Source organism: Lithobates pipiens, unplaced genomic scaffold (genome assembly GCF_037356315.1).
Source record: "Lithobates pipiens isolate NorthernLeopardFrog02 unplaced genomic scaffold, aLitPip1_a1.2 Scaffold_25, whole genome shotgun sequence".
NCBI lineage: Eukaryota > Metazoa > Chordata > Amphibia > Anura > Ranidae > Lithobates > Lithobates pipiens.
Genome location: NW_027507787.1, coordinates 64,522,554 through 64,547,647, shown reverse-complemented (window position 1 = coordinate 64,547,647; position 25,094 = coordinate 64,522,554). Strand labels below are relative to the sequence as shown.

Sequence of the window (25,094 nt, the reverse complement as noted above, 5' to 3'; positions counted from 1 at the left end):
AAGACACATGGCCACTCATTAAAATTAGAAGAAAAGAGGTTTAATCATAAACTATGTAGAGGGTTCTTTACTGTAAGAGCAGAAAGGATGTGGAATTCCATTCCACAGGTGGCGGGGGGCATAGATAGTTTCAAAAAACGATTAGATAAGCACCTGAACGACCACAACATACATGGATATACAATGTAATACTGACATATAATCACACACATAGGTTGGACTTGATGAACTTGTGTCTTTTTTTTCAACCTCACCTACTATTTAACTATGTAATACAATCTAATGTTTATTTGAAACTGCCTCATTACTCCCTCTTATATTGTGGCCTAATCAAGCTGCCTACATTTGCCAAACCCTTTGCGAACCAAACCAAGATAGATTCATCATTGAGCCAAATAATGACTATATTCTAAAGATTTTGATGTAGCAGGTAACCAAATGGACAGGAAACCAGTTTTAAAGAGGTTGTAAACCTCTAAGTGGAAGTTGTACCTATAGGTAAGCCTAGAATAAGGCTTACCTATAGGTACTGTAAATATCTCAGTCTAGGAGATATTTACTGTGTTTTGCGCCGATAGTATAATCGGCGCATGTGCATGAAGAAACGCCTCACCGTGCCATTTCTTCACAAACAAGTGCCATGACGTAACGCAGCTCCGGCCAGTCCACAGAGCTGGAGTCCATGGCCTGGAAAAGAAGAGGGGTGAACATGGATATGGCCTACAGCAGGGGCGGCGCGGGCTTTGTTTGTAGGTAAGTGTCACATAATGTGCTAGTATGCGATGTATACTAGTACATCATGCTTTTAGTTTGCTGGGACAAAGGAAGGAAGTAAAACCCATCAGGATTTACTTCCTGTTTAATTAAAATCCAAGAATATATTGATTGAAAAGTACTGATTAATGAAAGCTGCAGAAAAGAAAATGAGTTGTTTCTGACAGCAACTAATTCAGCTTTACATTTTATTTTAAGGGGGAAAAAAAACAAGAATTCGGATTGGTCACAATGAGCACCAACAATTTTTTTTTTCTTTACACACACACACAAATATATATATATATTATTACCTAGCATATAATTATAATTATACAATATTTATAAACTTGTTTAGTCACCCTTCTTTTTTCTACATTTTCCCCAAACAGCATTATCCAGAGAGCTACCGTTTTTTTGCAAGCCATCTGAACACTTCCCATCCTCCAAATTCTGAAATGTTTTAGGATGGCAGTGCACAACGCTAGACCATCTCATAATGCTCACACTCCTAGTCTCAGTCTGCTGTACAGTAGGGCACAGAAAGTTACTGTAGAGACATAAGTCGTTAAATTATGCTAACAGTATTTTTAAATACATTGAGTGATTCTTGAAACAATATACAACTATAATACCATATTTATTTTTTATTTTTTGCCTGGAGTTCTGCTTTAAATCTCTTAAAACTGACAGCTCTTTCAGCTCCCGGTGGACAGCAGGTGGCGCTCCTGGCTGAGTTCCCAATTATTGTGTGAATGAGTACAAGCCCTTTAATGCATTTAACAAATCTCATGTTAGAAATATTCTCTTCTGTGTGAAACTGAAAATTAGACTATACTTCTGGAATTTGGTTCTGCTCTGGCTATTAATGATTTCCAAAATCTACACAAAGTTGATTGTGAAAGTGGATGTCCTCATAAAACACCTCAGCAGACCCTGTAAATTCTGTTATTTTTCTAATACAGAGCCCACTGTGTGTTAATGGCTTTGTTTGAAGCCGGATGGACAGGCTTGCAGAGGTGTCTAGGAGAAGAATGATTTCATTCGCAGCTGTTGCCTGAACCTAGGTAGCCAACGCTCAAAATTCTCGTAAATGGCAGAATGTGGGACATTTGGGTTGTTACTAGAAGATTCTGAGTGCAGCACATTGCAAGGAAATTACAGCATGCCAAATATGTATTTATAATGGGATTTTTATGTATTATAGGTTGGTTCATTATAGGGTAATAAATAGAGAAGTCCAACAGCCAATTATTTATTGCAAGACCAGAACTCTGACATCATCCCAGCAGTGGGACCCCTGTTCAATAGTAAAGGACATTCGATTTTAAACATGCTGCAATTTTGGAACTATATAGCTTTGCTAATTTTAGGCCATTTACCACTGTAATATTTCAAACCTAATATATTGTAACTCTAACAGGGTCGTTCATGTGAGATCCTAGAAGCTTTAGGTCAGCAACAGGTCAAATGTCATCTACCTGTCGATCACAGCCATATGATGTTCATTTGTGGCAATGACAGCTCTTCAACCTTTGTGGTCCTCTCAGTTAATGATACCTCTCCAGCCTATTTTGTAATTTATGGCACTGACACCTCTTCAGTCTATGTCATAATTTGTGGAAACAATGGTTGTCCATAACATAAAAAATTGCCGCACTGAAAAATTTGATGATGTGAGAAGAAAAAATCAAAATAGCTTATTGTAGTGTCTTATGCAAGCTGTGTATGTAAAAATGGGTGTAAATAATGAATCGATTGATGAATCACCCAAATGCACCTCCACCAAAAGTAAAAATGTCCTCCTTACCAGAAACAGTGAACTCTAGATTCTAAGAGTCAAAAGCACTGTATGGAAATCCAAAATGGAAATCCAATTCCTCTTTCCTGTTAAGTTGATAAAAGTGGTATATATATATATATATATATATATATATATATATATATATATATACACATATATATATACATATATATATGCACACACTTATAAAAAATATATATATAAAACTCCATCATGGTGTACATAATGGATAAATAGAAAATATCCACAAGTGAAAAACTGTATGACTTGTTTATTAAAATAAAGTAATGCTAATAACTCACAATAAAGAAGATAAAATCCAGCATTTGTATACAAATGTTGGTCCCAATGACGTCAATTTTTGACGAAACCTGTAGGTTTCCATGCATCTGACATCACCATGCACGTTGAAACCACAAAGTGGTTGGATTGTTTCCGGGACCAACTTTTGTATAGACATGCTGGATTTTATCTTCTTTATGGTGAGTTTTAGCTTTGTTTTTTTTTAATAAACAAGGCATACCGTTTTACACTATGTGGATATTTTCTATTTATCCTTTATGTACATCATGAATGAGTTATCCTTAATATAAACTATCATACCACCTTTATCAACGTAAAAGGAGAGAAATACTGGATTTCCGTTTTAAATTTACTGTCTTTAATAATTGGAAAGTTCACTTTTTGTTCTCTTGTATGAGAAACTACAATGAACTATTTTGTTGCAAGGGACTAAGTTTTGCTATTTTCTGTTCATTTTATCACATCATCAAATTTTTCAGCGCAGCAATTTTTTTATTTTATGTTTTCTATTCACAAATTCATCCTATTGTGTTGTTGCCAGTAGCTTGAATGTTCTACCAGCGTAATACTTTTTGTTTATTTTCTAACAATGGTTCTTCAGCCTATATGTTCATCTGCATGAATCACACCCCTCTAGAATATGTGGCAACAACATGGCTTCAGCAAAGCCAGATTTTAATTATATCACTCTCCCCAAGAAAATCTTTCATGTGAGGCTCTTTGGGCGTTAGATAAATATGGATTAAATTAGATAGATGTAGTGCCAAATTGTATGTACTTTCTGCATGTCTATAATACAGTGTTTAATGTACCGTACATTCCAAAAGCCATGTTATATAGTTATATAGCCATGTTATATTGCTGGTGCTTTAGTCCTCTGGCACTCTCATCTACACTCCCATGATCATGCTGTGAAGCTCAAGTTTTCTTCAAACCTCCCCTAGTTTTTTTTTAAAATGAGCTTTGCTATGATATCTTCTGAAAGAAAAAAAAAAACGAGCTGCTCCCTGGTGATCTTTGTTCTCTTCCTTGTTGTTCAGGTAGATGGCCGCCTCTCCAGGGTTGTCTACCTCTGGCAATTTCATGTTCCACTGTACTTGTCTGGAGTTTTGCAGGTATAAGGGTTCAGGTTTAATTCTGCAGGTTTGAAATTTGTGATCCTGGTAAATGATTGTGGAACTGGGTCAGAACGAATTATTTGTAACCATAATGCACCTCCGGTCCTTTCATATTATTTCAGCTGGCCGAGAAGTGCCAATGAGGGGGGATTTTCAAATAGCCAGCCCCCTCATTATAAAAGGGGAGATTATAGCAGCCATATTGACACTTTGCACATGAAGTTTTGCTCATAAACTGTATAGGGAGAGACTAATGTATGGCTTGTAGCCATTGGCAAGCCTGTTAAAGCAGAAAAAAAACACTTACTGAATGTCATGTACCTAACAAAATGCTCCTATAGAATTAGGAGGTGGGCGGATGGGAAAGGATTTTCCTTTTTCATTCTTTGTTACATCTTATTGTTGTGGATGTCTTGCCGTCTCTTTTGAGCCTGTCCCTATCTGCATGCTGTTGACTGCAATTATTTTTTCACAGACATTTCTTTTATGATGGAACATGCAAAATGCAAAATGGGCAAAGTGCATCAGCACAGATGCTACTTAGTTTACTTTGGGACAGCATGTGACAGGGTGACTTACAGACAGGAGATCGTGGGAGACAGGGACAGAACATTGCCACCCCATAGCACCAAGTGCCCAAACAAGGACCATTATATCAGTATCACCGGCTTATATACAAAAACATTTGTATTCCATTTTTACTTGCATTATTTATTATTAGAGAAGATCACTAAGTACTTTTAAAAAAGTACTACACATTTATAATATTTCAGATCACAAAAACACTTACATTTCCATAACGATAAAGTCATCATATTAGTACTAGTAATACTACTTACCATATCTCCTTTTTCACCTTTTTGCCCTGGATGGCCCTACAATACCAAGAAAATTACAGAATTAGCAGGACTGATTCAGTGACTGAGGATTATTACTATATGCGTAAATATGTGGATTATTTTTTCATCTCAACATTTTAATTATTTTGGCATATAAATAAGTAAACAGTTTTAACAGGTGACTTATACTCATGTAAGTGTTGTTGATATATGTGGAAAGTCTATGGAACAGTTTACATGTGTACAGGTTATGACAATGTTATTTGCCACATAAAATATTCTTGAGGCTGATTTACTAGAGTTAAGACTATTCAGACAATACATTTTGTGAATATTCACATAAATTATTCAATCATGTAAATATCAAATTTTCATTTACTTATTTTAAATGCACATAAATAGGAATTCAAAGTAAACATGATTGCATAATTGTAGTGAATATTACACAATTCATTGTGTGAAGATTTTTTTACTTTTTTTGTATATCAGGCCATTTGAATCTGTGATCAATTATACATGCAAACATTGTTTAATTTGAGGAGCCAAAAGATTTGAACGATGACAGCAGGACTAAAATGTGCAAATAGCCTGAAATGGCAGTTCTTTTTAAAACCATTTTAGTATATTCTCACTCTAATCAGTGGCTGCAATCCTCAAATCAGATTAAAGAATCAGGTTCTACAAATCTCAAGGTTACCCAATGAATCACTCTTAATAAACATTTTTGTTTATTTTAGCCTACTGAATACTCCCGGCCACTATGGGGCTTCTTTGTGACCTTGTCACTTGAGTTATTGAGTGAATTATGAGGCGTACTTATGCCGTAACAAATTACAGTTGAGAGCCGCAGAAAGGTATAAAATGGTTTGTTAAAATAAGAAGATTTATTGTTAGACAGGAATTACCGAAAAGGACTATACCGATAATGCATCCAACTGGTAGCATAATATGCCATTCAATTTGTTTAAATTTTCCATTTGCACATTTAGGTACCGTTGCTTGTTTCATGCAAAGGGTGAAGGGTCAATATTGTTTAGGTAAAAGAGAAAATATGCTACAAAGATGACGCAATTATCCTAAAAGCAGCCATGCAAACAGTTTTAGAACATGGTTAGAATTTTTCCCAACAAACCAACTTCAGAGCATATGATGTCACAGTTATATTGCTAATTCTGGAAAGGAATGCCATACTCACTTAGTGACCCCACACTACAGGTGACATTTTTTGGATACTCAATACTAGCAGCAATAACCTTGAAGGCATATGTTTACATCATAAAGGTATCTTAGAAAGGTGGGAATTTTAGGAAAAATAATTCCCACTGTATGAAGCTATTGCTGCCACAATTTACTAATTTCATATCCTACAGACTGAAAAACTGGCTAAGTAATGAGACACTTACTGACTTGCCGTCTAATCCTATTGGGCCCTGAAATACAAATAGAATATGCTTATGAAAGGTTATAGATTTCATCATTAACTACCATATACATGGTGATTGAGTTTGGTTGTGTACCCAGAAGATGCCACAAGATTATCACATACAAGTACAAAAAGCACAGATACATTTTTTTTTTTAAATTCAGAACCTTCTCCATGTAGATATTGTTAGCTTACTGCAAAAAATAGTAACAAATAGCACTGGCATTCTGTATACCATTCTTTGCATATATTACATGTTATTATATTACAAGACACTTGCTTTTAGGATGCACATTCTGAAATATTTCATAGACTCATGCAAACTAAATTAATTCAAAAATATGAACTATACGTAATAGTCACTTAGAAGGAAGGAAAAAAGGATTTCTAATAATTCCACCGATACAGAGTGGCATGCATTACACAAACCACATATCATTAATAAATTATGAACACACAACACAACTAATACAATTTGTACATGCTCTTTGACAATGAGTTTGAAAGAGCATTCTGTAAATCAACATCAATAAATTTATTTTTAGGTTCACACATAAATCTGGTAAAAAGGTCAGTTAACATATACTAGAAAAAGTATATGTAACATAAAAGCTATGTAAGGTAAAAGTTCACAATTAGTGATTGGATTAGTAATTGTAAATTTAATAGCACATACAGTTTATATCTTATTTACAATATGATTTTTATATGAGGTTTAGCTGTGGCGTTACATAGTAATGATACTAATTTATAAAGATGGGACCAATGTGTCTGTATTGACTACATGTATAGTGTCCACAAATTTCAAATCCAAAATTTCAATAATTTTATTGGGCCTATAAAAGTTTTAACGAAGAATGAGCATTTCTCGAATTCTGTAAAAAAAAGTAAGCGGTCCACGAGGTTGGAAATTCCTTCTATGGTTCTCTGTGAGGTTACGTGTTATATAATTTAATGATTTTTGTTTTAAAATTAAGCAGGGGTCTCCAAACTATGGCCCTCCAGTTGTTCAGGAACTACAATTACCATCATGCCTAATCATGTCTGTGAATGTCAGAGTTTTACAATGCCTCATGGGACGTGTTGTTCCACGACAGCTGGAGGGCCATAGTTTGGATATCCCTGTTCTACAGTATAAAAAAATCAATGAAACAGTTGGTATTGTATTCAAATCTATGACTGCAATCATTTTCTTTATAGTTTAAAAGAAGAAATTAAAAGAAAAAACAAAACAAAAGAAACTGCACCCATGCATGTGAAAAATGAAAATCAATAAAAAATGCACAGCAGCAGATTTTGTAATTTATGGCTTTAAAAGGCAGGGCCATGGTACATGCTCCTGATGCCCATATAGCAACACCCACTTAGTTCTGAAAGTGTGTATTCACCAAAATAGTTTAACACACGCACAATCATGTTTATCGTCGTTTATCATCACTTTTTGTTACATTGAATTCCCTTGAATGTTGCTCGCAGTTTAAGCCTGATGCCGTATACACATTGACTTCATTGCTCACCTGGCTGGCAGAGCATTTGGAACATGGCTTGGATGTCACAAGGGCACTGAATTTGTTTCTGCATTTAGCAACTGTGTATACTTCTTCCAAGATGTTAAAAAAATGCCCACTGATATGAACAGATACACTTTATTTTCCATTACTATATATAGTTACATTAATATAATACAGTATACCAAAGTTTATGTTATTCAACCGGAAGCTGTTGCCCTTCTTTACTTCATATTAAATTTGACAAATCTCTCAGGAAAAAAAATGCTAAATTCTAGCTGTATAGACATAAAGGAAAAATACATCTGCAAAGTGAACATAAAATTATACAAAGTTATGACAATAAAGTTCATACCACAATAATGCAAGTTGCAGCTCCCAGCCACTACTTATTGTTATAAGGGCTTATTTACACTTGCTTCAACTTCAACACACATTAAAGTTCCTATTGCTTCAACATTAATTTTTTAGGTATTTTTGATGCTTTTGTGATGCTTCAGTGATGCTTTTTTGAAGCTTTAATGAAGCTTGGCAGATGCCCTGTATGTGTGCGGAATGGACCCCCAACTTAGTAGTACCCTCTCTCAGCATATTCCCAGCTCCTTAGTCTCCCTGTTCAGTGCTAGTACCCTCATTCAGCAGATCCCCAGCTTATTGGTACTTTCACTCAGCAGATCCCTTGCTCAGTTGTACCCCCAACTGTGTTGATTCCTCCACTTAGTAGTACTCCCAGCTTTGCTGATCGCCAGCTCAGTAGTAACCCCTCGCTCTGCTGATCCCCCTGCTCAGTAGTAACCCCTAGCTCTGCTGATCCCACAAACAGTAGTAACCTCCAGCTCTGCTAATCCTTCACTTAATAGTAACCCCAGCTCTGCTGAACTCCCAGTTCTCTCTCTCTGGTCCCTGCTCACCTTCCGCTATAGCATTCTCATGTTGCACACCATGTTTTCCATCTGCTAGTTGCTCTGCTTCAGTCCGAAACTCGCTCACCTTCCCGCTGCTCCACACTGTACACCAGATGTGACATCTGCACCAGACACTTCCAGAATATATACACATAAACCGGAGGTGACTGCTGATGACTTCTTTCTGGTTCGCTTGTTGGTCTCTCATATCTGCAATACCTTCAAAACAAATTTAAGCTAAATCTGAATAAAAGCCTCCTAAAAGCTGCAGATGCTTTAAGTGAGCTTTGTCATAAATTTCTATGGCGGCTTTGAAGATGCTTTGAAGCACCATGAAAGCGACATGGGGTATCATTTTTGAAGCAAAGGAACAACATGTGAACAGGACTGTAAGCTAACCATTTTATTTAGTGACAGGGGCTTTAATTGGCATTCAGAGGGCTTTATAAAAGCGCGCCAAATGCCACATTTTGAAGCAAGTGTAAACAAGCCCTTATTGAAAGTTGCAACCCCTCATCCGCTACTTACAGTTTATTGAACGCTATGGGAAGGATCTTCCATGTACACGTTTGGGGGAACATACTACAATAGCAAAATATTGGGGTTAATTGCTAAATGAACAGCCTCTCTTGTTTTAGTTGAAGTGAATGTTAAAAAAAAAAAGGACCTCTGTTTAATTTAAATAGCCAATTATGTGCTTTTTTAGCCATGACTGGAACTTCAAAGTGACCCTAGGTTCACATTATTTACCAAAATTGACGTTGCTAAGAGAACTTACACCATCCAAAGTAAACTAAAAGATTTGCTAAGGGATCAGCCTTTTTACTACTTTGGTAAATCGACCCACTCTTTAAGTGTCATTGCTTTAAGAACACTGACCACTAGAGGGCTTCAAACTTTAAAAAGAATGAATATCATGAAAATCATTCTAAACAGTTACAAATAGATCTGTTTTACTACTCAAAATCTAAACCATTTATGTACTTAATCATTAAATAAGTGACCAGACTAAAATTCCTAAAATGATTCGTTTTACATAGAATTCTTAAGAATCCACCATATATTATATGGGAAAAAACAGTGAAATGTATGCAGACATTTCCTACTCCAACCGTTTAATGTTTAGTTGCTTGACTTACGGGAAATCCAGGAAAACCTCGTGTTCCAGGCTGACCCTGAAGGAAAACACAAATGGTTAGGATTGATATCTTGCATACAGCTAATATTCATTTATAACTTAAAAAAAAAAAAACATTTATTTGTATTCATAAATGTTAGTACTTATGTTTGAGTCTGTATCAATCTAATTCATATTGTTATTGTTTCATTTGGTGATATTTAACTAGATTGTCTTGTGACCAGACTGTTATGTTTTTAAAGAAGGGGCATGGTTTTAAAGCATAGTCCCACATATTTAACATTTTAGTTGTAATAAGGAACAGCACAATAAAATGTTTTGTAGGCAACATGTTTTACCTTTGGAAATTAGAAATTGTATTTATTTACCTTTTTCTGGTATTTATATGGAGCTGACAATTGACACAGAGTTTTATATACTGTACATTCCCATAAGTCTCTACCATCAATGTACTTACAATCTAAGGTCCCCATCTCACAAGCATACACATAATAGGGCCCGTTTAGCCAGGAGCCATTAAACTTACCAAAACATCTTTGTATTTATACAATGAAAACGTGTAAGGTTCTGTTAGAAATAATTAGGTATGCCACAATTATATTGCTGTATTAATAATTAATCCTGCAATATATTCTCAATTCCAACTTTCTGGGTCCATAGCGGGTAAAAAAAAAAAATCTCATAAAATATATGAAAATTAAAAGTAAAAAATGGTAGGATATGTAAGTGCCAAACTAACTAAATAATGTTCAAACAAGAATTTATTAACAATCAAAAGGTAAATGATGGACAAAAAAATGTAGAAACAAAAAGGCAAGCTAACTATCCTAAACTCCTACTACAAAAAACGGTTAAGATATACCCTTAAACGGTTAAGACCCTTAAATTACACTTTTTTAAACATTTCTTTTAACCACTTTCAGACCGGACCAATTTGCTGGTCAAAGACCAGACCACTTTTTGCGATTCGGCACTGCGTCGCTTTAACTGACAATTGCGCGGTCGTGCGACGTGGCTCCCAAACAAAATTGACGTCCTTTTTTTCCCACAAATAGAGCTTTCTTTTGGTGGTATTTGATCACCCCTGCGGTTTTTATTTTTTGCGCTATAAACAAAAATAGAGCGACAATTTTGAAAAAAACGCATTATTTTTTACTTTTTGTTATAATAAATATCCCCCAAAAATATATAAAAAAACATTTTTTTCCTTCAATTTAGGTCGATACGTATTCTTCTACATATTTTTGGTAAAAAAAATCGCAATAAGCGATTATTGATTGGTTTGCGCAAAAGTTATAGCGTTTACAAAATAGGGATAGTTTTATAGCATTTTTATTAATAATTTTTTTTTTTTTTTACTAGTAATGGCGGCGATCTGTGATTTTTATTGTGACTGCGACATTGTCGGGGACCCATCGGACATTTTTGACACATTTTTGGGACCATTGTCATTTATACAGTAATCACTGCTATATAAATGCAGTGATTCCTGTGTAAATGACACTGGCAGTGAAAGGGTTAACCAGTGGGTGGCAGTGTAGGGGTTAAGTGTTCCTAGGGGTGTGTTACTAACTGTGGGGGGGTTGGGCTTTCATTTAGTGTACACTGATCTCTGCTCCAATCACATGGAGCAGAGATCAGCGTCACTAGTTGCTAGGCAGAATGGAAAAATGTTGTTTATACAGCATTTCCTCCATTCGGCCGCTCCGTGAGACGATCGCGGGGATGCCCGCGGCGATCGAGTCCGCGGGTCCCGCGACCGGACTCACGGGGGTCCCGACCAGCGCGGGAGCGCGCCGCCGCCGGCGCGCTCCCGATGGCAGGGCGGCATTGAATATTGGACGTACATGTACGCCAATATGCCTGCCCGTGCCATTCTGTCGACGTACATCGTCGTGCGCTGGTCGGGAAGTGGTTAAATTTTTTTGTTGATTTCATGCATATATAATGAGAGGAAATTAGGATTTTGCAAAACAATTTCTGATACAAGCCACTTCTACTTAGCAGGGTTTGATCAGAATTCAGAAATCTTTTCTAATTACACCAATGTTTATTTATTATTTTGAATATTTTTTTTTTTAAATACCCTGCCTTTATTTTATGTTTTAAAAATAAAGTGTCAATACAGTGCTCATTGCATACAGGAGTAATATAATGGAGAATAATGGAGGACGCAGCCAAGAAGAGCAGGATGCCAGACCAATAAAGAATAAAGAATTTGAAATTTGCACCTAGTCAAAATATGAATTCAGTAAAGAAAAAAATAATATTTGCACACACTTTATTCAAAGTATATCTAAGCCCAAGAACATATAATATATTGTGGTTTAGTAGTTCTTAGGCCCCTTTCACACTACTGTGCTTTAGTTTGGCCGCATTGAGGGTGCAGTGCATAGTACTTGCTACAGTATGCATGTGGGTTACACATGGTTTCCCATAGACTTCTATTACGTTATTTTTGCCACGTTTTATGAAAGCACACCAAAGAAGCTGCATGCAGGACTTTTTGTCAAACTTTCAGAAATTGCATCAAAAAGTGCAGGACATAATAGAAGTCTATTTGATATCGTGATCAAAAAATACCTGTTTATCATACCAGAAATCAATTTTCCTTGTAACTTATTGTGCACTGAACTAAAAATATCAAACTATGCCATCAGCTTTTTTGTGAACTTAAAAACATCAACTACTTATGTAATAGAGGTAAGGAGAAGGGTAGGTGTTTGTAGTCTAATTCAGGAAAGCAGCCTAAGGGCTCATGCACACTGCATCTCAAAGAGGCTTAAAGAAGTGGCTCCTACGGGCTTTTGAGCTTTTTGAGCTCTAATTTTTTTTTCCTGCCTGGAAACTCCCCTCCATGCTAGCCAATATGTCCATGCACACTTTGGCCTTTATGGAGTTTACAGGCAAACGTATGTGCTGTTTGCTTCAGTGAGTATGCTGTTACCAGCGGCTCCCGCAAGCATATGTGGAGGTGCCATCATCGCGGCTCCGGCCAATCACAGTGCCAATCACAGTGCCAGAGACATGATACACGGAAGTAACCCCCGGGAGTGATGTCGCCGGCCGGTACTCTGTACGGGCACCGCAGTGAAGGCTTCGATCTCAGGTGAGTATTACATAATGAGCTAGTATGCTATGCATACTAGCTCACTATGCTTTTGTCTTGCAAGTGTTATTTTTTTGTTTGTTTTTTCAAAGTGGGTTTACACCCACTTTAAGGCAAACAGCAAAATTGACAGCTGAAATGCACATAAGACCTAAGGATTTTATATTTCTTTCCATCCTGTCCTGAGATTTACACAGTCCTGGCAGACAGCACTTCCAAACTGATAACCTGATTTTTTTTCACTTTTGCAGTTAGGAAATGTGGCTCAGTCACTAGCCTGTGACTGAACAATGAAGGAACACAAGCAACCTGATAGGCTCATCCCTCTACTCTCTATTTTCATGCAGCACACCTGATTGGCTGCTAGTGTTGCCCCGCCCTCTCCCAGACTAAATTCTTTTGTACAGGTGGTTACAAGAGGCTAACATCAAGCAAAAACCTGGTACTTATGTTATGTTGATGTGTTTACATTTTTTTTTAAGGAGAAGTATGAAGAAAAAAAAAAACAGGAAAAAAACACATCCTAACCTCTATGCTGCAGCATCTGTGTGATGCTGCAATGGTCCCCAGCCAGCTCTAAGACAGGGAACTGAGTGATCACATGACTGCTGACTGCTCAGTTCTAAGTCTGCTCTGAGCAGAGAGCAGTGGTGGTCAGTCAGCCGCTCTCCACCCTCCTCCTTCAGTGCTCGCTGGAGAACTGAGCTGGGAGAGATGTTGGAGCAGCTGGCTCCGACTCTCAGCCCTTCAATGAAAAGTGAAGCCAGCTGTCAGGTAGCAGGGTGGATCCCAACAATATTGTCAGAATGCTTCCCGAGCCTGGAGCAACTCTGCCACGTTTTCTGAGACTCTGGGTCACAGGAGGAAAAACCTAATTGAACTCCTGTGACCCACAAGGAAAGTACTGTATGGCCAAAAAATCTTCAGCCATACTTCTCTTTAAAGACTTTTACATTAATATGCATCAGCTTTAATAGGTGTTTAATACCTGACTGCAGTTAAGCTTTCATTTATCTGCTGAATAGTACACCTATATTTAATTCACGCATGATCGTCTCCATTTGCAGTGTGCATCGAACTTCAAAATAATGCATACACAGTAGAAATGGGCAGTGAAGCCACAAGGCTCCACTGCCTGTTTCCCTTAGCTGGAATGGTGCCGCTGGGACCCGAGAGCCGAGGGACGGGTCGGCCAACATCGTGGGCACCCTGGACAGGTAAGTGTACTTATTAAAAGTCTGCGGTACCTTTTGTAAATCTTAACCTGTGGTCTTTTTTCATTTTTCAATAATTTTTTATTAATTTAATATAAACATCCAAAATCTTCCATATCATTCCAAACATATAAATACAAAACACTCAAAAAATATACATATACAAGTACAAAAAGAATGGATCTATTCCTATGACGTCACCTCTCAAATGGCCTTATTTCTAAAAATGCATGATAAAAAAATAGAGATACTACAAACTGCACTACTCCTGTTCCCCCTCCAAACCCCCCCCCCCAAAAAAAAAGTGGGGGATTATGTAATAGTAATATAAAATTCCTCCTTACCTTTCCCCTCCCTACCCCTCTCTCCCCCCTTCCCTTTTTTCCTTTCTTCCTATTTTTTTCATTTTGATGTTTTACTACAGTGGCATTCAGTGTGTACTTTATCGGCCCTTTACTCCATGAAATATGAATGCAAAAAAAGCTAACCAATGTCAGACAGGCAAAAAAACATTTAAGAAATGTTATTTTAGGAATACCCCGTCATAGCTGGACTACGTTCAGGCCTCTTACCAAACTATATTTCCTAGTTAATTTGCTGTAAGTATGCTACAGAAAGTCTTAATATACTGAGACCTGTGTAAACTCCATTTAAACTAAACTCTATAACTATTTGTAGTTACAAGCAATCTGTATCCTTCTTTAACTTTATCCCTCGGACGTGCTTGAAGTTGCTTTGCCAAGTCATAGGGGGAAAAACAAGCCTAATTATCCCTTTTTTAGAACATGTACATTAAGGATTAAACACTCAATTTAGAATGAACGCAGGAGACTGTCAGCTTTAATATTTATAACATTAACTTAATATTTACCATATTACATAAGCATGAAATCTGAAAACAGCTTTTATAATTGTGACAATACTTAATGCAAACAAAGTAGCTGATACCAACTGACCAGTTAAGTCAGTGTCCACAGTTAAAATGTTAAAAGTTAAATAATACGCTGCTATAAACACATACTTCTTTTAGAAAAGTTGTCACTTATTTGGTAGTCATTTATTGAAGGTCATGGAATTCTTATGGCAACCATTTTCTATTACTACACTAATGCAAAGCAGGTGAATTGATATTTTTTTTTAGCTGAGACTTGGGTGTTTGTAGGATTGGTGCAGGACCATGTGGTTTCAGCACTGATACATTGAAATGTGTATTTAGAAGCCAGTATTTTGTTGGGGGTTTCGTTCATGGCTGGATTATGGGTAGAGAGGTAAGTATAATGTTATTGTTCAGGGTAAGAGACATTTTTAAGGTTTAGGTTACATATTAAGGTTCGATTAAGAATTAGGGTTAAAGGGGTTGTAAAGCTTGATTGGATAGATAGCAGCGCAGCCATTGGCTCCCACTGCTGTCAATCAAATCCAATGTCGTGGGCGCCGGGGGGTGGGGCCAAGTCATACATTCGGCAGCGATGGATACCCAATGCTGGACTCTGGAGCACACCCGCAAGGTAAACCCCTCGGGGAAGCGCTTCCCCTAGGGGGTTATCTGATGTGGGGAGGAGTCACGAGAGTCACCTGGGGACCCCAGAAGAGGAGGATCGGGGCCACTCTGTGCAAAACAAGCTGCACAGTGGAGGTAAGTATGATATTTTTTTTAGCTCTGAGACTTGGGTGTTTGTAGGATTGGTGCAGGACCATGTGGTTTCAGCACTGATACATTGAAATGTGTATTTAGAAGTCAGTATTTTGTTGGGGGTTTTGTTAACGGCTCTGTTATTGGTAGAGAGGCAAATATAATGTTATTGTTCAGGATAAAATACATTTTTAAGGTTTAGATTACATGTTAAGATTAGATTAAGAATTAGGGTTAAAGGGGTTGTCAACCTTCGTTTTTTCACCTTAATGCACTGGAGGCCTGTTACTGACCAGATCACTAGGTGAAAATAGAGGGAAAATGGCCTAAAAAAGTAAAAGTATTGCAGCTACCACATCTAATGATTAGGAAGCTGCAATATATTACATTTTTGGTTTTGGGTTTAATACAGTTTTAAAGCTGATGCAGTCCTTACGATACAACACATCCAAAGTTCATACACAGTGAAATTACATGACAATGCAAACAACTGGTTTACAAAATGTGTCTGTATGATCAGGGCCCAAACATTCAAAGGCTTTATAGTATTTACCTTTGCAGAAGTTGTATCTGGCAATTGTCTCACTGCTCTACAAAAGCCACTACCAGCCGGTACTGTATATGTTCTATATGTAGCTGTTAAAGTGGGAGTCCAGACTCTTACTAACTAAGCTTCAACCTGCTCCCACTACCCTTCTAAATCTTATTCTAACTACCCTGCCTCTCTCACCCACATCCCTCTCACCCCACCTATCTCTCACCCTCCCCTCTCTATCACCCCTCTCTCTCTCACACCTCTTTCTCACTCCTCCCCTTTTTCACATGCAGGCAGGGGAACCAAGTGGACACTGACTGATAGGAGACAGCAAGTGAGAGTTACTGATTCCATTACCCCCAAGCACTGCCACTGATCCCACGCTCCCACCTCTAGCACTGCAACTGATCCCATCCTCCCCACCTCTGTCACTCATCATAACCCCCCCTCCCAAGCACTGCCATTGATCCCATCCTCCCCACCTCTGCCACTGAAAAACATCCCCCACCACCACTGCCACTAAACACACCCTCTCCCCAGCCCCAGCAACCAATTGGTGGGCAGTAATGGTGTGCAATAACCTCTAGCAGCCAATCAACAAGCAGAAATGATGTGTTGTAACCTCTAGCAACTAATCAGTGAGGCATAATGTGTGCTGTAGCCTCTAGCAACCAGTCAGTGAGCGATAATGATGTCCTGTAACCCCTGGCAAGCAATCTCAATCACTGCCTGATCTGCTGCATAGACTTTGAGTCTAGCTGCAATTTATTTTATGTCTCAGGGCAGGTGGAGAGCTAAATTGCATGTGAGCAGGGGGCGGAGGGGAGGGGCCCCCCGGGGCTTCAAGAAAATGTTTGGCCAGGGTCCAAACAATTTTAAAGAAGGCTCTGCACATAACTATCGGCAGTATTCTGGAGTTTACCTCCCTTTTGTGGATATACCAGCCTCCACTTTTCTGGAAGGCTTTACACAATATTTTGCAGCATGTTTTCCCCAGAGCTTAGAAAATGTGACACAAAAGTTTCACTTTGCAAAGAATACCCAATCATGTGTAAGGAAAATGTAAAAAAACAACATGATTGGATGATGGAAGTCAGCAGAGCTTCACTTCATTTACTAAGTTCTGGGGCAAATTTTCTCACAAAGACCACTTTCCCTTACAAAGTGAACAGCCTATTTGCCCATGGTAAATCAACCTCATGGCATGTAATTGGTCTTCCAATTCATTCTATAGGTGGTCTTAAAGTGGTTGTAAAGCTTACTTTTTTTTTCTAAAATAACAAACATTGCACAGAGTGGCCCCAAACCTTCTCTTCTGGGGTCCCCTGATGGCTCTTCCTCTTCTTGATATGTCATCATGGGAAACCACTTCCCATTGGGGCGCACCTGAGGGCTCGATCCCAAGCCAGACTGTGTGCATCTATAGACACACACAGCACAGATCGGCCCTGCTCCCTCCTCACAGAATTTGACTGACCGGTGTTGGAATAGAATTGAGCCTTTCTAAAACTGCTGCCACAAGGTTGGAAGTGAGCAATTGTTTAAAATGCCTTTGTATACAGAACCCTTTAGTGAAAACACCTGAACTTAAACATTTGGAAGGGTGTCCTCAAACATTTGACCATATAGTGTAGATCTACTCTAGCTAAATAAGTGCTTTAGGCACACTAATGCATACACTGTTCACAATCATGGAAGCAGACACAGAGGAGTGCACAGAACTATGGACAAGAGTGTTTATATCTATTGTGCACATAACCCGAGTGATACAGCCATAGTCACCATAGTCACAGTGATGTAACTGTCAGTTGAACATATTGTCAAATTACAGTTTTTACTTGACATAACAGTATTTCCAAAACTTCCTCTCCTTCAGTCCTCAAGCGGCAACAATTAAAGACGGCAATACAATGTCAAATGTACAAATACATTTAGCTTAAAAAAATTCTCTGACCAGAATTATATCCCAGACTTCAACTTTCTTACATTTAGGGGGAAAAAATAAATAAATAATAAATCAAGAAAAAAAAAAAGAAGAAGAACAATATTTACGCTTGAAATATTGCTGTTTATGTAGGTGGTAATGTGCCTATTATATGCAGTTTATGTCATAAAGTTTACTTTAAATCCCACAGCCAAGATATATTGCCAATCTAATATGTAAACAGTATCTATAATATTTATTATACTGCTGTCCAATGTGATATTTGAATTAATTAATAGTGGCTGGTTGTGTTTGGCCTACAGCCAAAAGCAACAAACCATCTATTTTATTAGCTGTTTCATTTGCATTGCAGATAACATATTATAAACTACTTTTTAGTTCTTAAATAAAGATGCAAAAGTGAACTTACAAGAAGGGACAGCAAATACTGAAGCTAAAGATTGGAAATATACAGTATTTTTATTTTCTTATATGTTGGCTAGAAAAAACATTTCATGATATTCATCATTCTTCAGCTTCTTGTTGGTACAACTACACAGAAGCTTGGGTAACAGACTTGAAAGTATGTATGGCCTCCTTTGGGACATATTTGAAGGTCTGTGCCTACAGTTCACAATACACGCATTATTCACTGAGGACACCACCTAATGGTCTTGTTCCGTGCCTTCAAGGCAATCGTATTCCTAGTCACATCTCCAAACACAGCCCTAAGCAATTACACAAAGCATATTCGGTGAACTCAAGATAGACTCAGGTTCACATTGTTTCATTCATTAACGTTTAAAAGTTTAAAAGTACTGTATGGTTTTTGGATGCTTATATTTTCTCTGTCCTCTTCCAAAGCATGTTATATAAGTGAGGCCACAACATTTTGTGGTATTTAATGGGTGGTTTGGAGATTTCTTTAGATTGGATATAACTTGAGAAATATATGGATATAAAAAAGGTGAATAGTTTTTTAAAGTAGAAGGCTAATCCCATCCAAGGGATTTAAATTTGAGGTTGAAGAATTCAGGAAACTATATCTTACTTCACTGGCTGCAAAAATGTTTTTTCGGATGAACAGTACACGTCAAAATATTTCTCTTTTTAAGAATATGAAGAAATCGGATGTATGCACACACACAAATACAAATATACACACACACTAATGGGATCATTTATAACAGAGAGAGAGAGAATATCTACATTGTGCTTCAGTACTCATTAATCCCATTCATAACATTTTGCACATAAATTTAATTCTGGTGGTTATAAATTCTGAGGAAAACCGCGCTACTTATTCACAGGTAGAGGGGAAAATGGGTGGGATAAAACATTTTTACAGATAGAAAATGTCCTTTACGGTAAGGACTATACAGGTTGCAGCCCCCCACCAAAGAAAACCCCCAAACAGGGTTTTCACAATATTATAACCTAAAAACCGGGGTATCTGGCACTACCTATGATTAAGTAAAAATTAGATAAAGTATAGAGTAGAGATACAAAGTGAGTATTTTTATAGTCCCTAAAAATACCAGCAATCTCATAAAATGCGCTCTATATCTCAAAGGCCTATATCAGATATCCTATTCCCACACTAATGGGAATATTAGCCTCTATCAGGGACAAGGTTCAATAATCCCAAAGTCTGCTGGGCACCAGGAGCTCTATGTGATTTAACCAATGTGAACCCCTATGCGACTTTAACAATAAAATCACATAGATAATCTTGGGTGTGGCCTGGTCCGGAAATAATACGCACTTGTATCAGATAAACATATTTCTATATATTTTTGCACATAAGCACCTTTTGGAAGCTGAGGTCTAGGTCCTTCTGATACAAGTGCGTATTATTTCCGGACCAGGCCACACCCAAGATTATCTATGTGATTTTATTGTTTCAGAAACATGTCAAATTTTATTAGACATAATGTGATTGCAAAATCTTTAAGGGTTTATGCACACAGAGGTTTTATATGCCTAGCATATATTTTGTGACTCTTTCCCACACATGGGGAGCCACAGTTACTGCATACAGCTAGTGAGTCAATCAAAACCACCGATATGTCTCTGCATCTGAATTTACTTGCACTTGCATTTCTGAAGAAGCATCACCATGTACAAGAATAGGGGGTTATTTACTAAAGGCAAATCCACTTTGCAATACAATTGCAAACTACAAGTGCAAAGTGCACTTGAAATTGCAATGAAAGTGCACTTGGAAGTGCAGTCACTGTAAATCTGAGGGGTAGATCTGAAATGAGGGGAAGCTCTGCTGATTTTATCATCCAATCATGTGCAAGCTGAAATGCTGTTTTTTATTTTCCTTGCATGTCCCCCTTGGAACTACAACGACTGCACTTCCAAGTGCACTTTCAGTGCAATTTCAAGTGCACTTTGCACTTTTAGCTTGCACTTGTAGTGCAAAGTGGATTTGCTTTTAGGAAATAACCCCCTTGGCTGCATACAGCCATTCACTTGAATAGGAACCTGTATGATGCACCTACGGCTCTCCTGAAGTGGGAAACTATGGGAAATTTACGCTAGGGAGAAGAAATGCCTATAAATAATAACGTGAGATTGAGCCCTAAAATGTGGATATGCTGAACGCTAGCATTAATAAGCTGTTAATTTGCATCCCACATTCAGAGTAAGACCCCTTTCGCAGGAGGGCATTTTGCAGACACTATAGCGTTAAAAATAACGCTTGCAATCCACCCTCAAACAGCTGCTCCATTGTTTCCAGTGTGAAAGCCTGAGGGCTTTCTCACTGGAGCGGTGCGCTGGCAGGACGTCAGGAAAATATATACCGCCGGCAAAATGCCGCTATTGCGGCACATTGTGGGTGTTTTTAACCCTTTCTCGGCCTCTAGCAGGGGTTAAAAGCATCCGCTAGTGGCCGAAATGTGCTGCAAATCCAACAGTAAAACGGCGTTAAAAATAGCGGCGTTTTACCGCCGACGCTATGGGTGGCTCGGTGTGAAAGGGCTCTGAGGCTGCTAGTTTGTGCTCAGTAGTACTCAATTCAACCTGCTGAGTACAGTGTGACATTGTCACTAGTATTGATAGCATGATCAGAGTTTGCACATGCCCAAAATATGCATATATCCATGACCAAAGAAGGGTCATCAGGACTTTGTAATATACAGTAAGTAATTTATAACCGGATTGATAAGGGAACCTTGAAGATGACTTATTGCCTCCCCCTTGGCAGCTAGGCCCCAAGCAGCTGTATAAACTCTGATAGAATTATAAACTCTGATAGAACTAGTGCAGACAAAGGGTCAAAGAAACAGTGGAGTAAGTTTAGTATATGAATTGGAAAGTAGATGTAACATTTTTGTCTGAATAACTAAACTTTTTCTGTACTCAACGTTCTCATTTTATGTCATTTATTACTTTATATAGATTATTGCAAATCCTTATGACGATAGATAAGACAAATGAAACACAACGAGCTAGACTGCTAGACCATATTTACTATGTTCCTCTTTACTCAACCTGCAGACATCAAGGACATAAAAGAAAACACTTAAAAAGTATGTTTCGGGTTAAAACAACACAAAAGCTTTCTGTGTATTTTCATAATGTATTGTAGCCCTAAGTGGAAAGACAGGTGTACTTTTAAAAGGGGGGATAAAGTGTTTCTTATTAGCATTGCCTATTACTGTATTTGAGACAGCATATTGAAAAACCAGATGTTGCTTTGCTGTTTAGCTTCCACTTGACTTCAGCCTGCTACCTATGACAACCAACAAGACACAGACCTTTAATCATTCAGCAATAAAGAATATGGTACGATCGCTGCTTTGTGTTTTCTTCATAAAACACTAATCTAAGAATCATAAATGCTTTACTAGACAAACGGATGCGTGCAAAGGATAACATTAAATGGCAAATTCAATAAAACATACCAATATCACTTACAGAACTCTAGTATAGACAAAATGTGCAGAAAACCTGTATATATATTTTTTCTTTGCAGGATATATACATTGCTTGCCCTAAATTGATATTAAAGCTTCAGCTTTAAAAAACAAAACAAAAAAAAAAACACAAACAAACGTGTCAATGGTTTTGCACAGAGCAGCCCTGATCCTCTTTTTTCAGGTCCCCTGCCAACGCTCCTGGCTCCTTACCCTTGACCAGTGCCCCCAATAGCAAGCTGCTTGCTATGGAAGAACTGGCGCATGCTCGCTCCCAAGCCCAGCTGTATGCATCCATAAGACCCCTGCCCCTTGTTCTCTCCTCATTGGCCCACTGGCTTTGATTGACAGCAGTGGGAGCTAGTGGTTCCCATTGCTGTGTCTGCCAATGAGGAGAGAGAGACCCGGGACAGCCAAGGCTTCTGTGCACATCGCTGGATCGAGAGGAGTCTCAGATGAGCATTTGGGATGGCTGTGGGGGGAGTAGCACACAGAAGACTTTTTACCCTCATGCATAGAATGCCTTTACAACCACTTTTAAATCAATCTTTAACAAATGTGACCAGATACATTTTGAAGAGTATAACTTCAAAGACAGAGGGGGTTATTTACTAAAGGCAAATCCACTTTGCACTACAAGTGCACTGCAAGTGCACTTGGAAGTGCAGTCGCTGTAGATCCGAGGGAGACATGCAAGGAAAATAAAAAACAGCTTTTTTGCTTATACATGATTGGATGATAAAATCAGCAGAGCTTCCCATCATTTCAGATCTACCCCTCAGATTTACAGCGACTGCACTTCCAAGTGCACTGCAAGTGCACTTTAAAGTGCACTTGCAGTGCACTTGTAGTCCTTAGTGGAATTTATTTTCGTAAATAACCCCCAGAATGTTATTTCTCAAAAAGCAGCAACACGGTCAGTTTATCTAAAATGTATATATTTTGTAGATTCTGGATAATTAAACCACTAGGCTCTTTACTGGCAAGATTTCTGAACTGGGATCCTGGGTCAGCACACGCACTAAGGTCGTTATGAGGAATCCCAATCTACCTGTTAGATTTTCCATTTATTTCACATTCTGGAGAATGCAACAGGATAGCATATAACATACAAAGGTGGACCAGAACACCCACAACTCCCACATGGACATAAAACTAGCATAAAACATATAATAAACAAAGGTCTGTCTTGGCCCATCGGGTTTTATTTATAACTAAAATTTCACTTTTGGAATGACTGGTGCGTTACCAATGCTAAAATGCTAACTGGTCAAATGAAAGGCTCTCATCAAATATAGTCAGCATTGTATGTGGGACTGCAAGGAATGTAGTCCCCATTCACAGACTCAGGGAATAAGTGAGGGTATTTATGTAGTGTAACCTCTGTTTAATCCAAAAAATAAATAGCGTATATAGTTAATGACATCCAGCTCATATTTTCATGCTGCTTTTCCATCTTCTACTGCACCTCTGAGAATAACTGTCTACATTCAAAATAGCAGACAGTTTGTTGTGGATGGTACCATCATGGCATCTGCCATGGATCAGAGCAACCACCCCATTTCTGTGGTTTCATGAACTGTCCCTGAGCACGTGCAACTGCTTAACCGAGGAGAGGCAGCCAACTTCCCTATAAGGAAATCACTGTTCCTTTTGTACTAACAGCGCTGTTATCTATGTCACAACCCACACACTGTCCAAGGTTGCTGTTAAACAGTGGACACAAAAAGAATACTTAGCAAGGTATTTATTGTGAAAAACACATTCTTACCATCTGCAATCCTTGAAAAAGCCTATATTACAAAATTATTTAGGGATATTGTCCTACATTAGGTAAAGTTGTTAAAACTTGAAAAGACGTTTTACATGCCTATTACCTTTTATTATTAAAAGGTATAATTTGCAGTGTACAAATACATCTGACTACATTGTTCCATGCCAGAGGTTAAAGAATAACTCCGAGCCAATCATGGTTTCTTATGTCAAAACTTTTTAGATCTCTATATAACCTATTGTCAATTTTGTCTACAGTTTTTTTAAGGCTGGTAAGGCTACTTGTATACTGACTAGCTAATCTTCCAGACTAGACAACTCTTATTATTTTTACACAGGATTTATATAGCACCAACAGTTTGCATCGTACTTTACAATGCAAATGTAGACAACAGAGTTGTAAAACAATTCCATTAAAGATGGTTCAGAGATCCCTGCTTGGACAAGTCATACAAAAGCTAATAACTGCATTGGGATTAGTTAATGGAGAAAGTAAAATTATAGTTGCTAGGTAGATGCTGGATAGGCCTGCCTGTAGAAATTAATTCTTAGGCAACTCCTAAAGGTGGACAGATAACTGGACATGTTAGAATAGGTAGTTCCAGGGAAGGGGAGAGGCTCTGGGAAGTTCTGGAGGTGAGCATTGGAAGAGGTGAAAAGGGAGCTAGATCCAGAAGTCTTGGGAAAAGTGAAGAGGATGGTTTGGGTGATATTTGTAGATGAGGTTGGTGATGTAGCTGGGGGCAGAGTTGTGGATGGCTTTGTATATTGTTGCTCATATTTTGAATTTTATTCATTGCCCAAGCAAAACCCAGTGGATGGAATGGCAGATAGGGGTAGCAGACACTGAATGGTTGGTAAGCTGGATGAGTCTGGCAGCAGTAATAATGATAGAAGGAAGAGGGACTGAAGCCTTATTTAGGATTATTGCCAGACAGTTTGACAGCTATCACATTATGAGAACGAGAAGTAACTCCTTACATTTTGGCTATGTCCAAATGTGGATGAGGACAGGCGCGTGGACACCATGTATTGCAAGTCATTTGTTATTTTAGCTAAAATTGCATTTGGGTTGTTTTATGTGGTTAGCTCATATGCATGTAGTACTTAGTGTTCTTTTTTTATGATAATCCTCTTCTCCCAGTAATTTGTTAAAAATAAGTTGAATCGTGAAACCTCAGCTGTT

The 25,094-nt window shown here is 38.0% G+C and overlaps 1 protein-coding gene across 1 annotated transcript in view; it reads right to left on the bottom strand.

The window, feature by feature from the left end:
• Nucleotides 1-25,094, bottom strand: part of COL13A1 (collagen type XIII alpha 1 chain) — a 237,971-nt gene that overhangs the window by 173,084 nt on the left and 39,793 nt on the right. The window contains exons 5-7 of the mRNA XM_077454564.1: nt 9,793-9,828; nt 6,221-6,247; nt 4,818-4,853 (exon numbers count right to left, since the gene is read on the bottom strand). Of these exons, the coding sequence (XP_077310690.1) occupies nt 4,818-4,853; nt 6,221-6,247; nt 9,793-9,828 (99 nt within the window). The remainder of the gene's footprint in view (nt 1-4,817; nt 4,854-6,220; nt 6,248-9,792; nt 9,829-25,094) is intronic.